The 19,334-nt window shown below is 33.1% G+C and overlaps 1 protein-coding gene and 1 long non-coding RNA gene across 3 annotated transcripts; both read left to right on the top strand.

Annotated features, from left to right (window-relative positions):
• Positions 1-6,389: 6,389 nt before the first annotated feature.
• Positions 6,390-8,102, top strand: LOC115961434 (transcription factor MYB36). The gene is made up of 3 exons (XM_031080422.1): positions 6,390-6,558; positions 6,773-6,902; positions 7,124-8,102. The coding sequence occupies exons 1-3, from the start codon at positions 6,423-6,425 to the stop codon at positions 7,932-7,934; spliced, it is 1,077 nt and encodes a 358-aa protein (XP_030936282.1). The 5' UTR covers positions 6,390-6,422; the 3' UTR covers positions 7,935-8,102.
• A 7,447-nt stretch (positions 8,103-15,549) lies between these two features.
• On the top strand, positions 15,550-18,850 carry LOC115977389. Of its 2 annotated transcripts, XR_004088546.1 has the most exons (6): positions 15,550-15,684; positions 15,883-15,945; positions 17,088-17,140; positions 18,083-18,145; positions 18,275-18,343; positions 18,584-18,850. It is a non-coding gene; the product is annotated as an uncharacterized LOC115977389 (long non-coding RNA). The 2 variants fall into 2 exon arrangements; XR_004088547.1 differs by lacking the exon at positions 17,088-17,140.
• The last annotated feature ends 484 nt before the right edge of the window (positions 18,851-19,334 follow it).

The following is a 19,334-nucleotide window of genomic DNA, read 5'->3' as shown; positions in this document are numbered from 1 at the left end:
TATGAGAAGTGTTACATTTAGAATATTTTTACAGCAAATCATAGGTGATATGTTATTATTGGTTTTAATTTAAATTATTTTTTTTGTCCATCCATAACAGTCAATAATAACCTGCCATTTAAGATTTATTGTGAAAGTATTGTAAAAATATTATGGACATAGAATTTCTTTTATTTTATTGGAATTGGAGGATATAAATAGGAGGCTTTACAGAAATTTATTATAAATTTTAATTTCATTCCAACTCATTTGACCCTTTCTTATATCCAGCATTTAACTAACTTAAAATGTTTCAAAATTCCTTTTTTTCCTTTTTTGCTAGATAAATTTTTTTGAAATCATCAATGTAAAGCAGTACATTTGTAAGTTCTTTTACTAGATTTTATTGTTAAATGGAAGTGTTCCCGTCTTCAAAAAAAAAAAAAAAAAAAAAACACCCTAAGATTGGTGTTTAGTGGAGTTAATTTAAGAATTATATTTGAATTTCTTTTTAGACTCGTTATCAATTTTTAAAATTTGTAGTTTTGTTTCTCCACCTTCACCTAGTTTTTTTATATTTTATATTTTTAATAATAATAAAAAAGCCTGTCTCCCTCCAAGTTTAATTTTCTTATGCTCATCACATATAATCTGAAATGGACTAAAATTGTAGTTGTATGAAAGGAAAATATATCTCATATATGAGATATATACATCATTTCTCTTATAGCTTCTCTTATAGCGTGTGGAAAGGGCTGGTGGTGTTGTCATTAAGAAAATGAAGCATTAAATCAATTAAAATTTTTAACATCATGTATGGTACATTTACTTGGTTTAAAAAATTTTAATTTCGCCACCAAGGACTTGCTTAGTTTAGTGCAACTGTTTGTCAAATGTCATCACCCAATATGAAACAAAAAAGAAAATGTCTGACATTCGAGAACAAAGAAAAAAATTTGTTTTGTGTTATATGTTGGAATGTACCAATTATGCTGCTCGAATATATATGGTCCCACTATAACTACTAACTCAACTTGACTAAATCACTGAGGAAGTACACATATATATATTCAAGTGCATGATTGACTTTTTCCGTTTAATTCTTATTTTTTCTCCTATACGACGAAATAGTACAATTTGAGGTTTATATGGTTTGGTCATGATTATAGTATCAATTCTGAGTCTTCAGGCAATAGCTGGGGTTTCACCAACTCAGACTCTCCGGTCTCCTCTCTCCTCTCTCAGTTATAGAAAATTATCCAGAGTCAAATTCTATGACGCCATCATCTTTAACCTCACGTCCTCTAGAAACTAGAAATTGTTGCTGTGGAATACCTAACACACGGGAAAGACTTATTCTTTTAAAGTCAAAGTTGGTATGTACCAATTGAAATCTTACACATTCATGAAGAAAGAACAACCACCTCTGCATACTAACGGTTTTTTTTTTACGACTATATACTTTACTACAATTTAATAATAGGTGCAATTGTGATTAGTGAATCATCATTTTTATATAAACCTATTATTTTTTTCTCAGTTATTCATAGTCACTTATGTCAAGATTGTGACAAAAGTTATGTTCATAGACTTTCTCCTAATCTAACATTCATATACTATAAGATAATAATGAGCTGTTCCTTTATATTATTGGACTCATTGGCAGTACTTGTAACTTGTGCATTAGCATTAGCACTATCAACAACTTCTCTTACCTTTCCTCTTGTTATAATATGGGGCAATTATGCCCTTTGCTTGGGTTTAGAGGACAGCTTCATTCATTAAGGTAATTTTGTAAAACAAAAACTCATGCTCCAAGGAGATAAGACAATGAGAAGGGTAGGGCCAATTTCTTGGAATCTCAAAGTTTTGGGTTTGTTACCAAATTGAAAAAATAATTGTAACAATATTCATAAAAAATAAGTACTATACATAATAATATGAAGGGTTTGACAATTGTTGATGACTTGAGGGAGAGGGTACGGACCCAGTTTGAGCTCAGCAACTGCGTCCATTTGTAGCGTATTTGTGCATTATATTACATGAAGTGCATGGGAGATAATTAATAACAGCTATATATATACACACACAATTTTTGTTCCTAATCTCAAAGTCGTTAAAGTTAAGCAATTAGTCATTAAACTGTCTCATTCAATACAATAAACATATACAAAATGTTTTGTTAGTCGACAGTTAGCATATTTGTCAATCCCCATGACGAAATATGTACATGCATGTTGTCTTCCTGCGAATTTCTGGGTCATTTCCTAGTAGATTATATCAATCTTCAATCTTAACTTTTGTTACAGACTTAATCTATTCAAGAATGCCAGGTTGCATTATAGAACAATAATAATCTCTTTTCTACCAAAAAAAAAAATCTCTTTCTCATAATTCGATGTGTTATTTAATTTTTTTTGTTTTTTGGTTACTACTACACACGGTGGTCAATTTTGCATTTGCATCCAATATGAGGAGGGATAATCTTTACACGAATAAAGAGATAACACATTTTTTTATAGGAACAAAGAAATCAAGTTCTCACAAGCAACTAAGTTGACCTTTTTTTTATTTTTTATTTTTTTTTACACAAATTGCTTCATCGGTTCAACCACTCTTGAGATAATTTCACAAATAAAGTTTACCTTAAACGTTTTAAAAGAAATGAAATTCTTTCTTGAGGTTTATAACTTCATATAAACAAAACAGAAAAGTACATACCCTTTCACATTGTGACTTTTCTAATCAAATATTCCATTTAAAAAAAATATTATTACTCAACTATGGAGGAAGTAACACTTCTTTTGAGATTTGTATAAATGAGTAGTAATCTTTTTATTAAATAGAATATTTTGTTAAGAAAGTAATAATGGTATGAGAGAGTATAAATTTATTTGTTATACTCATAAAAACCTCAAGAAGGAGTGTAATTTCTTGCACCATTTGGGAAGAGTGTAATACTTATTTCATGAATTTTCAAAGATGATTGGGAATTTTTTTTTTTTTTAATAATTTTTTTAAGCTCTCTCCCTACAACACATGCGTTCAAAAAGATCTATCAAGGAATTACTCCCTAGCCAGTTATGATCTTAGTTACACTGAATGAAGTATATATTGAACTTCCAAGAAATATTGCAAGACTAGTGTAGAATATATTAATTAGAAATTCTAGAACCTGTAGACACGAGAGGTAGAAAAATGAAATTTTATGAATTGACTGTGAACATTGAGTGAACCTTTAGGAGAAAAGCCGTTTAAGCAAAGCAAGATTATAATCTTCTTTTATATATTACCGTCACTAATAATTTTCTCTTGAGGTTTGGACTTTGGAGCTAAAGTTTGAAGATATTTTTCAAGGAGTATACTTTGTTCGACCTCTAGGACACTGAATTAAGAATGAGTTTAGTGCAATGATGGAGGTAGTAACTACTAATTTTAATACTACTAGTCTACTAGAGGCAACCTTGTGAGTCAACCTAACAAGGCGATTAGTACCCAACAAAATTTCAATTGGTACATGTGTCTACGCCATCTATTATTCTATATAATCTATATGCAATGTCCAAAAGTCATAGAGCCTGGTATAATTGATTAAGAAAATTTCATCAGAGTGAGCAATAGAGTTAGCAACAATCATTCCATATTATTTTTATATATAGCCCCCCAGTACTGAATAATCCATGCTTATCTTCTCTTATCAAGATTTACGAGCTCAATATACAATAGTCTTAAGGTTGGTCTTCATGATGATGAAATGCAATGACCTTTTATTAGTTTTTTGAATACTTTTTTTTTTCATTTTCCTGAATATGAAATAAGTTGTCAATGCATTGATTCCAGAGTTGAGAGCAAGACAAGCAGAAGCATGTTTTCCTTGCTCAAAAAGATTTAAGTCCATTAATTTGGTGATTAGGACACTAATTAATTTATAATAATTGTGGGAGTGATAGCTTTTTGAATTTTGATGGTTTTCCTCTTGTTATTTCTTTGTTGGTGCGGTTCTGTATATCTAATCAGTCCTAGCTATTAATTTTTTAGAGATAAAAAAAAAAAGGACCTCTAGGAAATATTAAATTAGGAAACCGAGGTCAATGGGCGTTGCTTCTCTAAAAGGTTTGAATTTTCAATGCCTTTCCGTTTGGTTTCTTTCTACCTTTCTTAGATTTAATATTGCCTTCCATCTACTGTTTAATATGAGCCCTAGCCAACCTGTAAGGGTGCAAGTATTAGGGCTTTTATTATGATGATAATAATAACACTAATTAATAGTACTAAAATAAATTTGAGCGTTTATGGGGAAAAAGAATCTTGATAAAGGCGTAGCGTAGTTGAGGGTTTTTTTTTTTTTTTTTTTTTTTTTTTGTGTGTGTGTGTGTGTGTGTGTGTGTGTGTGTATGAAGATAGTTATAATATGTTTATGATCCTGTAGCTTAGATCTTTTTTCTCTTAAATTCCCAAATACTTTATGCGTAAAGAGGAGTCTATATTTGAGTCGAATGTACTTACTAGTCACTATATCAAAATAAGTCCAGTTATGTTTTGGGTAATATATATTTATTTTATATTTATATATAATATACACAATGAGAAAGGGAAAGTGTAACTCTAAAACATTCTTAAAATTACTCATTTTATGTTGTGTGGCTACGTTGACAATGTGAAGCTAGCCGTGTTAAATTAATAGTAAGGTTAAATAATAAATGCTACAAAGAAATAATGTAGGTACTATGTGTATTGTTGTTTTTTTTTTTTTTTTGGGGGGGGGCGGGGGGTAATAAATCAAAAGAGACAAATTAAAACACAATAAACAGCCAACTAACAATTAGAGATATATATGTCGGTGATAAATTCATTAATATATTATTATATAATTTTGCAAAATTTGAAGTATCTTATTTCAGTTTCTTAGCAACAATATAGGAAAAAAAAAAAGAAAAAGAAAAAAAATCAAGGCACTTGCTTTGAGTATGTTTTCTAGGAACTTAGATTTGAAGATTGATTCACACAAAACAATAAGAAATTTTATAGAACCCATGCCATACGTACGGCAATACGTACCCATATATAGTTTGCAATCTCTATCACCGATTCTTTAAAAAATGACTTTAATCACAAGAGGGAAAAGAAGAAGAAAAAAAGAATGCCGTGCATAGCAAGTTGAAATGAAACCTGAGATCAGCAAGACAACTTGTAAATTCAATGTTTAGTTGTGAACATGGACTTCTATGCACCAGTTGAGAAAATTCTTCTCCTTTGGCGTACCTGGGCTTGGAAATCGTACATTTTGAAACTACTTGGATTCCATTGACAATAATTTCATTGCATGGTAGAAAAAGTGTGTGCTTATTTATTACTACTTCCATTTACATGTAATTCAATTTCATCAGTTTATAATCATTAATTTTCAAATGGTCACAAGTTTCTTAAAAGCTAGGGAAGACTCTTTAAACCCCCACATCTCTTCTCTCTCCCTCTCTGTATCTTCTTCTTCTTCTTCTATTTTTATTATTATTAATTTTTGTGGTCAGAACTTAGAAGTGCCTCGAAAATATGTAAAGGAAACGCTAAACAATCCTAATGGTACAAAAAATTGGTGGCAATGGTGGGTTGCATGTTACATGTGTCTTGGTACTTGAGATTAGAAAGACTTTCTGAGCTCTTAAAATAGTGCTTGCTTATAGCAAATGACACAAACATGTGCCCTTATATATATTCAAAAAAGAGAAAAAAAGAAAAAGAAAAAAAGGGAAGGGAAACATACAACGTGGGCAGGCTCCCCTTACATGATACTATCAATTGCAGACATTTTCATAAGCATCTGTCATTACAAGAAGCACCCAACTAAAATCACGGTAAACCATTGTTCTAAAAATCATGTGCCTTGTCAAAAAAGAGAGCTAAATGCGTCATATAAAATAGAAAATAGCAGCCAATTAGAGCATTTTCCTGCATACAATAATTTTGAGTTCTACTAGTCTAACCCATTAATGTTTAAATAGCTAGGGCGGCTGGGTTTGGAACATTTCAAGGATAATAGTGACAAACTGAAAGGATGGATCCTTCTTTCGATCAAATACCTGCAGCAATGGGTTTCAAATAATAAACTAATTGGACCCCAAAAAGCAGTGCAATTTAATATGCAATAGGAGAAGAAATTTGTGTTATACTTTGTCTACTTGCATGGATAATAAAATATGGATGAGCGAACTAATCCAAAAAGGAAGAGAGAGATTGCACAAACCCTAGAGGAGAGAGAAATAGGGTTGAATAGTGAGGAGGGAGAGAGGGTGAGGTGTAAGACTTTTTAGTCCTAATAACTAATAAGCATCACATCACATACCCATCTTTCCTACCTATAAATCTTGGTCCTCCTACTCAGCTTTTTTCTCAACAATCTCAGACAGCTTTAATTTGTTCATATCCATCCTTGAAGAGAGAAAAAGATGGGTCGAGCTCCATGTTGTGACAAGGCAAACGTGAAGAAAGGACCATGGTCTCCTGAAGAAGATGCTAAGCTCAAAGCCTATATTGATCAGCATGGAACTGGAGGCAACTGGATTGCTCTTCCTCAAAAAGTTGGTATGTTATCTCATTCAAACAAATATTTTCTTGAGGTCTCAAAGGTTCATGTTCTAAGAAGAGCTTTATGGTTCAGTAGTATTTCCTAGTCTTCTTTTATAAGATAAATCAGGATTCAATCCCCCTCTTCCACTTGTTGTAACAGTTGAATAATAAAAAAATGGTTTCATATTCTCAAGAATGATAAGTTTTGACCTTTTGGTGAAATTCACAGGACTTAAGAGATGTGGAAAGAGTTGCAGATTGAGATGGTTGAATTACTTGAGGCCCAACATCAAGCATGGTGGATTCTCTGAAGAAGAAGACAACATCATCTGCAGCCTCTATATTAGTATTGGCAGCAGGTTAATCTCTCTCTCTCTCTCTCTCTCTCTAGGTTTTCTATAAAATTGACCATGAAGTGCTTGTCCTTTTTCTTTGTCCATGATGCTTTGGCCTGGAATAACTCCTCCATCTTATAAATTTAAATCTCCATGATCTGTAGGGTTAATTTCTTAAGTTATTACTCTTGTTTTGCTTGATAGTCTTAGAGAATAAACTCATTTTGATTTCAATCTACCTTTAGGTGGTCCATTATTGCAGCCCAACTGCCTGGAAGGACAGATAATGACATCAAGAACTACTGGAACACTAGATTGAAGAAGAAATTACTCGGAAGGCGCAAACAGTCTAACATGAATAATATGTCATCCATGGGTGGTGAGACTAAAGATGCAAATGGCCAAGAAGATGATTCATATTCACCAGGATTAAGCAGCTCGGCTTTTGAAAGACTTCAACTTCATATGCAACTTCAAAGCCTTCAAAACCCTCTCTCTTTCTACAACAATCCTGCTCTGTGGCCAAAGTTGCATCCCTTGCAAGAAAAAATGATCCAAAACCTGCAATCTTTAAATGAGTTTCCTAATACCCCTCTCATGGAACATGCCTTGCCTAGTCCTCAACCTGTGCAAGGACAAAAGGTTGGCTTTTATGAATCACCAACTGCTGCTAAAGTAAATGAATTGAAGTCTTTACATGGTATATCATCCTCAGACAACTCAGTTGCCTTCATCAATGAGAACAACTCAATGGACTCCACTCATGTTCCGAAAGCAAAAGGTATAGAACAGTCTAATGCAGGAATTCAAGCTTCGGTGTTTCAAGCTGAAATAGATAACTTTCTTAATACCAAAACCGTGGATTTCGTACCACAGGAAGATCAGATGGCTGAATTTGATTGTTTCAAAGAAATGAATGTTTCAAAGGATGGCGTGCTTTGGTGGTCGACGAATGACTTCGACGCAAGATCAGCATCCTTAAACGCTTGGGAATCCACTTCTGTTCTTCGCCCTCAGCAGATATTTCAAGAGTATGAACTAGGTTACAATCTGTAGTGTGAAACATAGCAAGGGGGGCTAGTTATGGTTTGTGATGATCATAAAACCATGAAAGACAGGAGAATCTGATAACACATTTTGTAAATTGTGTGCATAATAATGTTGATGTCCTTCTCAATGTCTTGCCAATTATAAACTGTGCTGTGGCACTAGCTAATTAATGAAAGTTGCTTGTTATATACTTCTGATTCTCCAACTTAAAGCTCCATTTGCTCCTCAGAAATCCCAATCATTAAAAATTCATATGGATTATGGCTACATGTGCTTATAAAAAATATCAATGGTGTTTTATTAATTATGAAGAAATAAAATGCGTCCACATTTCATTCTGATTTCCATGCAATAGGCTGTTGCGCGCAAGCTATAATTGATGGTAAACGGTAATACCGAAAATTTAGATATAAGTTTCCTTGTAAGCTTGAAGCCTTGAACACCTTCAACTACTACTATCCCTCTCCCCTCACTTTGTTAACAAAAACTATAAAAATAAAAATAAGAACAAAACATAAATAAGGTACAAGATACCCTTTGGAAGAAATAATACTGGAGATCACATCTCAGATTACATTTTAGTTTGAAGATGTTTAAGGACCTAAATGTTAAACATGAAGGTCCAAGTGTAGCAAGTGCACTTTTAGAATTGTAAATTAAAATTTTTATACAATGATCAAATGCACAACTTGACCAAGAGTCTTGTACTTCAATGAAATAACTTATCTGATTTCTGATATTATGAACTAATAAGTTACCCATGCGATACACAGATAATGTTGTAATATTTTATGTAAGATGATTTTGGAGAATGTTATACATGTATTATAGCATAATTGTTATAGAAATTTATTAGAAATGAGTTCATCATAAAAAAAAATAATTGTAAATTGCACACACATATCCATTATAATTATTCAATTGAAGTAATGAGAAATTAAAAAAAAAAAAAAAAGACTTTGGAGGAATGTTATAGAATAAAAGTTGATATAGAATGTATCTTTCTCTTTGTTCTTAATTATAAAATAAAATACATATTCCAAACACCCACAATCAATTACATCATTTACAAAACCCAGAAATCCACAATGTCTGATCTTAACATTAAAATCGCAATTACCGTTGTCATTCAATATAAAATACAAGCCCCCATTCCTTGGTTGTAGCTAGGTAAGTGTCGTCAAAAGATTGAAGGTAAATGATATCATTTTTTATCTGTATGTATTTGATATGAGATGACATGAAGGGCTATGAGTAGGTATATATAAAAGGGTAGAAGTGCAAAAGGTAAAAATAGTGAATTAAAATGTAAAGAGTTTTGTGTGTATGTGTGAGAAATGAAAAATCTAGAAACATTGAACAAAAGGATACAAAGAATATTTATTTGTTAATTAGAAAAGTTTTGAAATATTGAACCAAATGAAATAAAAAGTTATGTAGGGTCACGTTTTGCAGTCCAAGCTCAAGATGTATGGGATCTTGGACCTATGAGCCCGGTACAATAAATTTGTAGAGAGTGGGTCGAAGAGCTAGGCCTTAGTGCACGGGTAACAGTTAATATGGTATTCATGACAGTCAAGCAAAGATGAACTGAGTTTATCTTAGAAGGTTGGTTCTCAGCACGATCCGAGGAGCTTTTTCTAGTATATGGTGAGCGGTAGTGGTTCCCGCCCCCCTGATTGCCTCGTATCACCCCCTTTTATACTAGTTTCTTTCCTTTCGATTTAGATTCATAGTGCTGATACTTGTCCCATCAGCCCCTCTCCAAAGTTGTTGGGAGTGGTTGTAAAGGCAGAAAAGTATTGCTCTGTCAGGTACAGAGCATTGAATACAATAATGGCAGTTTTCCCTTAGATATTTCCATTCTTTCCGTTGTCCTTTTCTGTTTTAGTAATTTTCCTATTCCATGGAATGACCCAGAGTGCCACTCTCAGTGATAGGCTGTTCCCTTTGTCCTCGGCCAAGGGGTTCTTCCCATAGCCGAGGAGGGATTCTTCCTTGGACTGGGCCGTTGGCCCAACGTGTATATTGGTATGGGCTTTTCGGTCTGTTACCCCCACAAGTTAATATTTAATTTATTCTTATCTCTGATGTGACACTTAAGAATATTTGAATTCTCTTTGTATAGAATGCGCCACTTGACAGAATCTTATACTTTCCCACATGAGATCTCTGTTATATATATATATATATATATATATTTTTTTGATTGATTAGATTTCAAATCTTCCTTAAGCCATTGTACAATAGAATTTTAAAAATAAAAGTGTACTTAGGAAATAATATCTTGTTTTTAATGTTGCATCTACTGGGTACAATTGCATTAATGAGCACTAGTTAGATTTTTTTTAAAAAAATTTAAAAAATAGCAATATATATATATATATATTAGTCGTAGATATTAGTAAATTTATCATTTATATTAGAAAAAAAAATACAAGATTTTAATAACATAAAAAAAGTGTAATTTTATTTTCTTTCTACACAAATCTCTTCTCTCAATGTATCACTCAAGTGAACCTAATGGACTGAAGTGGACCAATGGACTGGAGTGGACTGAATTGGACCAAATGAATCAAAGTGAACCGAATGTCCAAATGGACCAAAGTGGATAGAAATGGAACAAGTGAATTGAAGTGGACCGAATGGACTAAAGTGGACCGAAATAGAAAGATTGGAATGAAGTGGACCGAATAGACTGAATGGACCATAGTGGACCAAATGAAAAAAAATAAAGTGAATAAACCGAACTAGACCGAACTAGACCAATTGAACTGAATTGACCTACGTTGATCGAAAATATACCCTAACCTTCCAATAATAATGATGGACTAAAGCACGATTTGATGATATTTGAGTAATTGCTCGAAGAATACTATGTTATCGTTTCCTAAGAAAGCTTCCATAGTATTGGAAGGATTCCTTTAATTTCTGCTAGTACACCCCTCTAGCTTCTTCTTCTTCTTTTTTATTTATTTATATATTTATTTATTTTTATTTAAATTAAAATATACCCTTGCAATCTAATGGATCGATCACAAATCATGAGCTTGTGTCGATTAAGTTTGAATCAAGCACTTGTAAGTCTTTTTGAGCTTTTGTAAACACGTGTGGGCTGGATCAGGAAAAAAATTCACTAAGCTTGAATGGGCTCGTACGACCATACCATTCCTCCAATAAAAGCACAAGCCCCCTGCCTTCCTAATTGAATTCAAGCCCAAGCTACCCAACTACTGTACTGAGTACCGAGTGGTGCCACTTAAAAAAGAAGAAGAAAGAAATGATGGGTACTTATAAAAGTGAATTTGATCTACTTGCAATTTACAATCTGCACATGCAATTGTGATTTTTTTTTTTCTCAATGATCAGAGTAAACTAAAACAATTTAAAGTGCCTTGGGCTGCATCTATCGTAATATACTATTATGTTAATGTAGTATGTACTCTCAAGTTCTGAGGTTTCTTTTCAAAATATGGATCATGATTTTAATTTTTCCGTTTTGGTTTCAATAGTCAAAATTCTAGCCATACTTGAAATATATAGGCAAAAATGATAATACATAATGAATATCAATCCAATCTACAAAATGGTTTAGATTATATCACCAAATATTTATCTCATATATTAGATAATTATCACCCACTATTGTGTTAAAAAAAAAAAATAGGCAATTCATAAGCAATCCACACAAAAGCCAAATTCACAAGAAGTTAGATCTATCAAAATGCTGCTTTGACATTATTCTCTATGTAAAATAAAAATCCATTACATGCCAATCCCCATTAGAAAGTGAACACACACACACACACACACACACACAAAAAAACAAAAACAAAAACAAAAACAAACTAACAAACTAAGCAAGAGAGCTGTAGATCTAGAAAGCCAAGAAAATAAGGAAATCTAGTGATAGTCAATCCCTTTATCACACACACACACAAAAAAAAAACAAAAACAAAAACAAACTAACAAACTAAGCAAGAGAGCTGTAGATCTAGAAAGCCAAGAAAATAAGGAAATCTAGTGATAGTCAATCCCTTTATTGTTGTACTTTGAGGTACTCTTGTTGGGGTAAACAGTCTTCTTAAACTTGACTTGGGTCTCGTACTCAGTGGTATAACCTTGAACCTTGTCATTAACCTTGTTAGTGGAAGTGTACTTGAGCTCTTCTTTGTACCCCAACCTTCCACTATGTTTGTCCACAAACTCTTCAGCCTTATGCTGCTCTGTAAACTTACTTGAACAGCCACTGTAGTTGTCTTTGTAGATCATACGCGATGAACTCTGCATTTCGCTCGATTCATTCTCCATTCTTTTGCTTGAACTGCCCTTACTGATTGGTGTCACGACCCCAATATACCCAATTCTATGTTCTGCCATTGTTTTTTCTCCTTCCTTTTGAGTGTGAGGTTGAGAGTCACTTGCTGGTCTATATATATGCCATGTAGAATATGATAAGTTCGGGGGTTTAGATAGACTCAATCTTCCTAACAACTTTTGAATTTCTCAGTTCCACGGTTCATGGAACTGATTAAGCTTGAATTGAATGGATTTGAATATATGTGAGAATTTTGCGGTCAAAGAGTCCCATGGCTTCCCAGAGATTTTAATGGATAAGCCCACTTCACGTTTAAAATTTCAATTAGTATTGGGACAATTTATTATTATTATTATTATTTACAAAACCTGCAACTCAACACAAAGAGTCACTTCCAAATTAACATTAGCTTCGAAGAGAGGCTGCGGTTGCACTTCTCCAATTTTAAGCTTGATAGACTTAATTCTCTCAGGTATAGATACAATGTTTCCCAATTCCATTTCTTAATTTCAGCCTTAAAAGTTCTTATCTTAATAGCATAGTGGCAAGGAGACCAATAGACAGGCATTAGCCCAAATATTTCATTTAGGAAAACCTCCCTGTTCTCCTATAGAATGAAATATAATGGGAGAGTGATCCAAACCCAAAATCAGATAATTCTTTATAGCAGCCTTTGGAAATAAGTGAAGCATTCTTTTCTGAGACCAACTATAGAAGAGTTCCTCTATAACAAAAATTAACCATACCAAAACTATCTATCAACCCTTCAATCCAACACATTTGCGGTCCACTATATTATGAGAGAAGGAAAAATCTCTCATGCGCCAAGCACATGAGATACCAGCTCTATGAGAGAGATCCTCCATGAGTTAGTGGCCAACTTAAATTCATAAAATAAATAACTAGTCCAAGTATGCGTTTGGGATAAGCTGAATTTTTCAGCTCATCTACACTTTCAGTTTATTTTTACTACTATTCATGAGTCTCACTGTACTTTTTGATACTATTCATGGGTCTCATTGTATTATTCAGCTAACTTTTACCTTTATCTACAGTACTTTCAACAACAAATTTTCAATTTCAACCAAATTAGCGGTTCCCAAATGGACACTAAGAAAACATTAATCTTCACAATCTTTTTTAATACTAATGAGGGGTATGTTAATTAGTACTAATAAAGTGATGATGTTTGCGTTAAAATCTTGTGAAAGTGATGTTGGTCTAATCAAAATTTAGAATTGTTAAAAAAAAAGGAAGAATAAATTGTTGTCCGTATTATTGTACTAATTTAAAATCCTTTCGAGTGCCTTGGACTACAAAAGATAATAAAGTAGAAGTTCAACACTTCAACTAATTGACACTTGCTTTGTCTCCCTTTAACTATTGAATTATATATATAAAGTTCACTCTAAATTCTAGTACTAGTCATATAATCTCAAGTTTGGACACTTTGGATTCTCAAAAAAAAAAAAAATTATTAAAAAAAATTCAGTTTTTTTAAGAAACAAATAAAAAAAGAGGAGAGAGGATGAAATTCTAAGTCTAACAAAAATGCACACCATCAACTCCATTCAAAAGTTAGGATAACTTTTAAGAAAGAATGAGGCAAATTATACTACATACAACATATTGTCTTAAGGGATGATGTTCTAGGTTTTAACGTAAAGATAATCTACAAACTTCACTTTAGTTCTTCTGATTTCGATTCAATAGTCAAAATTCCTGCTATACAAGACATATATATAGGCACAAATGATAAACCACGAGTCTCATACCAATAAATAAAACGGTTTAGATCCATCGAACAAAAAAGTCACAACTAGTTAGATCCATCAAAATACTGCTAAGAAATTAATCAAAGTAAAATGAAATCCATTACAATCTAATCCCCAAGAGAGAGACCATTAAAAAACATTAGGCTGTAAATTTAGACCATCCTCTATTTTTGTCAAAGAACTTTTCTGCCTTATATGCTGCTTGGTAAAATTACTTGAACATCCAACTGTACTTGTCTTTGGGAGTCTCCACCTCACTCGATTCATTCAGAGATTTTTGGCTTGAATTGCCCTTACTGCTTTCTGTCACGATAGCATATCCAGTTCTATATACCGGTTCTTCTGCCCTTATAGGTTTTTGGTTTTCTTCTTTCGACCTACCCTCACTGCTTTCTGTCACGATAGCTAATCCAGCTCTATATACCGGTTCTTCTGCCATTGTTTTTTTCAGATCTTCTGCCATTATTGTTTTTTTTTCTTCTTTTGAGCGAATCAGGTAGAGAGACACTTGCTGGTCTATATATGAACTGGGGAAAAAATGATAAGCACTGTGATTAAGCGAATAAATGGTAAAGGGAGTGCCATTATATAGGAAGACATATGAATGAAATACAAGAAATATAAGAGTTGGACAAGTATGTGTATAGTACAAGTAAACTAGAGTTAGTCTAGAGCCCGATGGGATCCATAAATGTAACGCCTGAAAATTTCAATCCAAGAAATCCATAAATTATCCGCAATAGAAAATCTCTAAAGCAAATAAATTCAGTCTCCAAAATAAAAGCACATGATAAATCGTATAATTTCCAAAGTAAACAATTGCTCTAAACTCCACAAGATTTATACGTAAACAAGAAATTTAGATAATTCCTTGCAAAAGCAATCTTATTCAAATTACACTTGAAATCCTAAACTATGAGAATTTCCTCAAGAAGTACCATGTATTACCTTCGTGGACAAAGTTACTTAGGTGTTTTGCCCCCTTGGGTAGGGTCCTTGAAAAATAAATAGCCTCCATCAATTCCTAACACCCAACATCCACATCCACAACATCAAACACATGATTCAAATCATGGCTTATGAATTGCGCCCCCATGGGAAGGGATTTTATCTCATGGCAAGGGATTTTATTAAGGGTGTACATAAACAAGATCAATTTAATTTCACAAAGACAGTAGCTCAATAGTTATAACAAAGTGATGAATTAAAAGGGTCACGAATATCAACAATACAAATGCAAAGAGACTTCCAATGCGTTAAAAACATTCAAGAAATATTAAAATTGAACATCCAAATGGGTTTACCACCAAATATTGATAATGCAAAAGGGTGTAGCGTGTAAATCCTAGGACTGAGCACTTGACCCGGCCCACCCGAAACCCGGACCGACCCGATAGGTTTTGGGGGGGTCTGAGAATATTTGGGTCGGGTTTCGGGTCTCATTTTCGGGTTATTATCGGGTTCGGGTCGGTTTCGGGTCATATAAAATACCCTAAGTCTGAACCAATTTATGTGATTTTGAAAAAAAAAGCCCTACGTTGGTCTCTCTTCAGTCTCCGCCTCCCTCAGCTCTCTGCCTCCCTCATCTCTCTCTTTATTTCTCAAAAGCTTAAACCTCATCCTTACAAGCCAGTTTCAAGCTATTTGCTCCATTTGTCTCTGTGTAAGTCATAGAATAAATAGCTAAACCTATTTCTTGTTATCTCTGTTTCTTGTTAATATAGTTGGGTTTTTAAAACTTTCGGATTTTGGGGTTTTTTTCTATGTGAATAGCCTGTTTGGGATTGATTTTCTTGCGTTTTGTGATGTGGGTTTGGCTTGAATCGTTTTTTTTAAGGACCCATCTCGATTTTTTTTTCAGGTTTTTAACTAAAGAGCTCTTCTGCCTCTCTCTGGGGTTTCACTATTTTGCATTTTCGCAAAGGTAAAAGACCTCTCTGCCAATGTTCTTTACAAGTTCTGAATAATGTTGATTTTGATTCATCTGATCACTGAGATAAAAGCTATTGAACCCAGAAAAAACAAAAGGAATGGTGTGTGAATTATGAGCCAAGAAAACAGTAACATATAGCAGTTAGATATAGAAAAATTAATGTAGCTAAAGGTTTTAGAAACAGAGGAGGTTGGCAAGTATGATTCTACTATGCTCCTTATTCATTTTGTGGCAACAATCAGTTGTTATGGGATGTTTCTATTAATGGGTATTTGCTAATTGTAGAGATGAATGTGGGATGTTTAGAAATGCAATACAAGGAAACTTTTTGTTGAAGTTGAGCGTAGCGAATGTAGATGCAATTATAACTGTGAATTTTATTATTAATTGTCGGTTCAGCCTCTAGAAAGGATCTAAGAAGTGGAATTATTAACATTGTTTAGATTTAGGTCCAATGAAGAGTGGATTTGGCGACCCAAACCTTTCAAATCTCACCTGCCAAGGGCTGGAATTTTTACTATTTATTTGTATATTTATCAAAATTTTCACCTTTGAAAATTATGAGGAACCCTTTATTGTAAAGGTCAGCTACTGCCATATCAAATTAGTTGGGGGGAATTTTCGGGTTCAGTTGAGCAGTTACAAGTTTTGGAAGGATTTTTGTTCAGTAGTTACATACTATTTGCTTACTACTATTTTTTTTTTTGGTAAAAGACCTCTCTGCCACAAAATCTTTGAAAGCTTTACTTTGTTTCTCTGTTGGATTCGTGTACTTTTTAAGTGTTCTATTTGCTTTAGTTTCTTAAACAATTAAGATTTTAAGTCATGCAATTTAATTTTTGAAGTTGTAGTTTTATCTTGTGTGAATTGAATATAATTTTGCATGTATGAATTTGGTTGGAGTTATTTTTAAAATGAAAGTGCTTGCTTTATCTTGATGATAGGACCTCCTTTATGAATTGGAGCAACTGCTTTCTTGATTTATGATGCCATTGAACTCCTAAATTGTGTTTCTTCCTAGCCCATGCTAGCAGCATTTTCAGAGTATATCTAGACAGCAATATAGCGTTTAGCTCATCATAATAAAAGAATGCACTCTCAGCTTAATCTTATAAACTTCTTACATTGAACAGGTTATGGCCTAGCTGGATATGCTTTATTTGTAGTGGTTTATGCAGGACTGGAAGTATGCACCTGGAACTCTTTCTTGAGTATAGTGCATTTTATTTTCAGCAATACATTTCAGCCTTAATATGGATAAAAAATATAGTCTAGTTGTGATGCAACCGTAGAAGTTTAATTTATTACTTTTTGATAAATTCACCAGTTCAAAACTTATTTTATGGGGTCCACATGTGGAGTTTTGTTGTTTTAACGGTCTAGTTATATGTGTCTGAGTGTTAGGTTTTTTAACTTAATTATGTTGTTCTGATTTCGGTTTTTGTTTTTTAGGATTTTGTTTTCATTTCTTTAAGTTTATTAATCTAATTGGCTCCTCTAGCTAGTGTTAAAGTAATTAGATGTTATTGAGGTTGTATTAAGTGGGATAATAAGTATTAAGTCTAAGTGGGTTGTTGTTACGAGCTTGCATAGATTGAGTATGTTGGATTGGTTTACAAGTGGGGATTAATTTTGGTTAAGAGATATATATTTTTTTTTTGATAAGTAAGAAAGAAATATATTAAAAGCTACCTCATGAAAACACAAGGCAGAACAGAGAATACAGAGAAGGAAACAAACAAAAAAAGGAGAAGAAGAAAAAAGAAAACAAACGGAGACAACAACAAGCAAATTAATTACAGAGAAGAGAACTAAGGAACATAGGGATAGAATCACTAGAGGTGAGTCCCCAAGCCCTAGACCAATCAAAAAGAGAGCCACTAAAGTAAGCGAGCAGCTGGTCATCAGACTTGTTTAAGAGATATAAGAAGAGTAAAGTTTGCTTCGAGGAAAACTAGTGCATAAACTTTGACTCCCTTTTCTTTTAGCCGAACCTCAAATCTCAACACCACAAAATCATTCTCCATCTGTTACTGGAAATAGAGTTTATTTCATAATTAAGATTTTATGTTATGGACCTAATCGTGTATAGTGTCATATCCCTTGTATTTTTCTTCTTTTTGGGCAGTCTCTAGCTGAACTTAGAGAGGAGGAAAGTTTGCTATTGACGGAAAGGATAAATTTGAAAGATGTATGTTTCTTTGACTTCTTTTCCTGGGATATCTTCTTGTTTCTCCTATGTTGTTTCCTTAATCTAAATATGTCTTATTGGAGATACCTAAATACTGAAATTTTTATAATTTACTAATTCATTGAGCAGGAACTGGCAGCTTTGCGTCTCACTCTTGAGAAAAAGACAGCTACAAATGACAGTTTGAAGAGAATTAAGGTTAGTTGGCCTCTCTAATCAATTTCTTTGATTAAAGGTGTCAGTACCAATTATGGTTAGGAAACAATAGGCCATCGTCTTTGATTGGTTTGTTTTCTTAAAATCCTACTGTATTGATTTTCTTGATCTGGTTGGTTGTTTTGATCTTAGTTATGTTGAATGGGATATGAGTATATCTTAGAAATTTGACTTATGTTAAATGACTTGTTTATTATTGATTTTTCCCCCTTGGTGCTGTAGGTGGAAAATATTGGAGCAACTTTCACTTGGAGTTTGGAAATGGAAGCTCTTTTGTAATTACTTTAGCTTGTAATTCTGATGTTCAATGATCTGGAGATATCTTAGCAAGTTTTTCATTCTTTAATTTAGGTGATGCGATTTGCACATTAATTGTTTGGTCAAAAGTTGAGTTAATGAAGTTGTACATAGAGTTTTTCAATGCTTTATCTGGGATTTGTTGGGTATTGGATCTTATAACAGTGAAAACAAGGCTGATTAGTTCTTTCTTTGGTGGGATTTTTTGGGTGCATTTTTGTTGATGGCCAGTTGACTGAGGTTGTTGAAAGTCTAAAGGACAATGAACCATTTCTGGATTCTGTGCTTGTGCATATGGGAAGTATGTATTAAATTTTGAGGAAGTCTGAGAAATCATTGCTTCTGTACCGGAGATCTATTGATATTCTGGAGAACAGATACGGTAATTGGAGCCTAAAGGCCCTAAACTTTCATATAGTTGTTATTGTGTATATGAAAGTTTAATAGTCATAAATGTGGCTTGCTAAAGAGATTTTAGCTTTTATTTTCTACTGTTAATAGCAGATTCAAATAGTTAAATAGTATGATTTTTTAAAAACTGATTTGATATTGGATTTTTTATTTTTAATGAGAGATTATTTTTGCAAAAAAGAATATAGTAACATTTAGTATAAAGGCTCATGGAAAACAAGCATAATAAAATTTAAAAAAAAGAAAAAAGAAAAAAAAGACCCGA

Source organism: Quercus lobata, chromosome 2 (genome assembly GCF_001633185.2).
Source record: "Quercus lobata isolate SW786 chromosome 2, ValleyOak3.0 Primary Assembly, whole genome shotgun sequence".
Classification (NCBI taxonomy): domain Eukaryota; kingdom Viridiplantae; phylum Streptophyta; class Magnoliopsida; order Fagales; family Fagaceae; genus Quercus; species Quercus lobata.
This window is presented reverse-complemented; position numbering and strand designations above follow the sequence as displayed.

Bases quoted from the DNA above. Each gene is read 5' to 3' on its own strand.
- LOC115961434 (XM_031080422.1), top strand. From the start codon at position 6,423: ATGGGTCGAGCTCCATGTTGTGACAAGGCAAACGTGAAGAAAGGACCA. The intron at 6,559-6,772 runs GTATGTTATCTC...TGAAATTCACAG, and splicing joins TGCTCTTCCTCAAAAAGTTG to GACTTAAGAGATGTGGAAAG. The intron at 6,903-7,123 runs GTTAATCTCTCT...ATCTACCTTTAG, and splicing joins TATATTAGTATTGGCAGCAG to GTGGTCCATTATTGCAGCCC.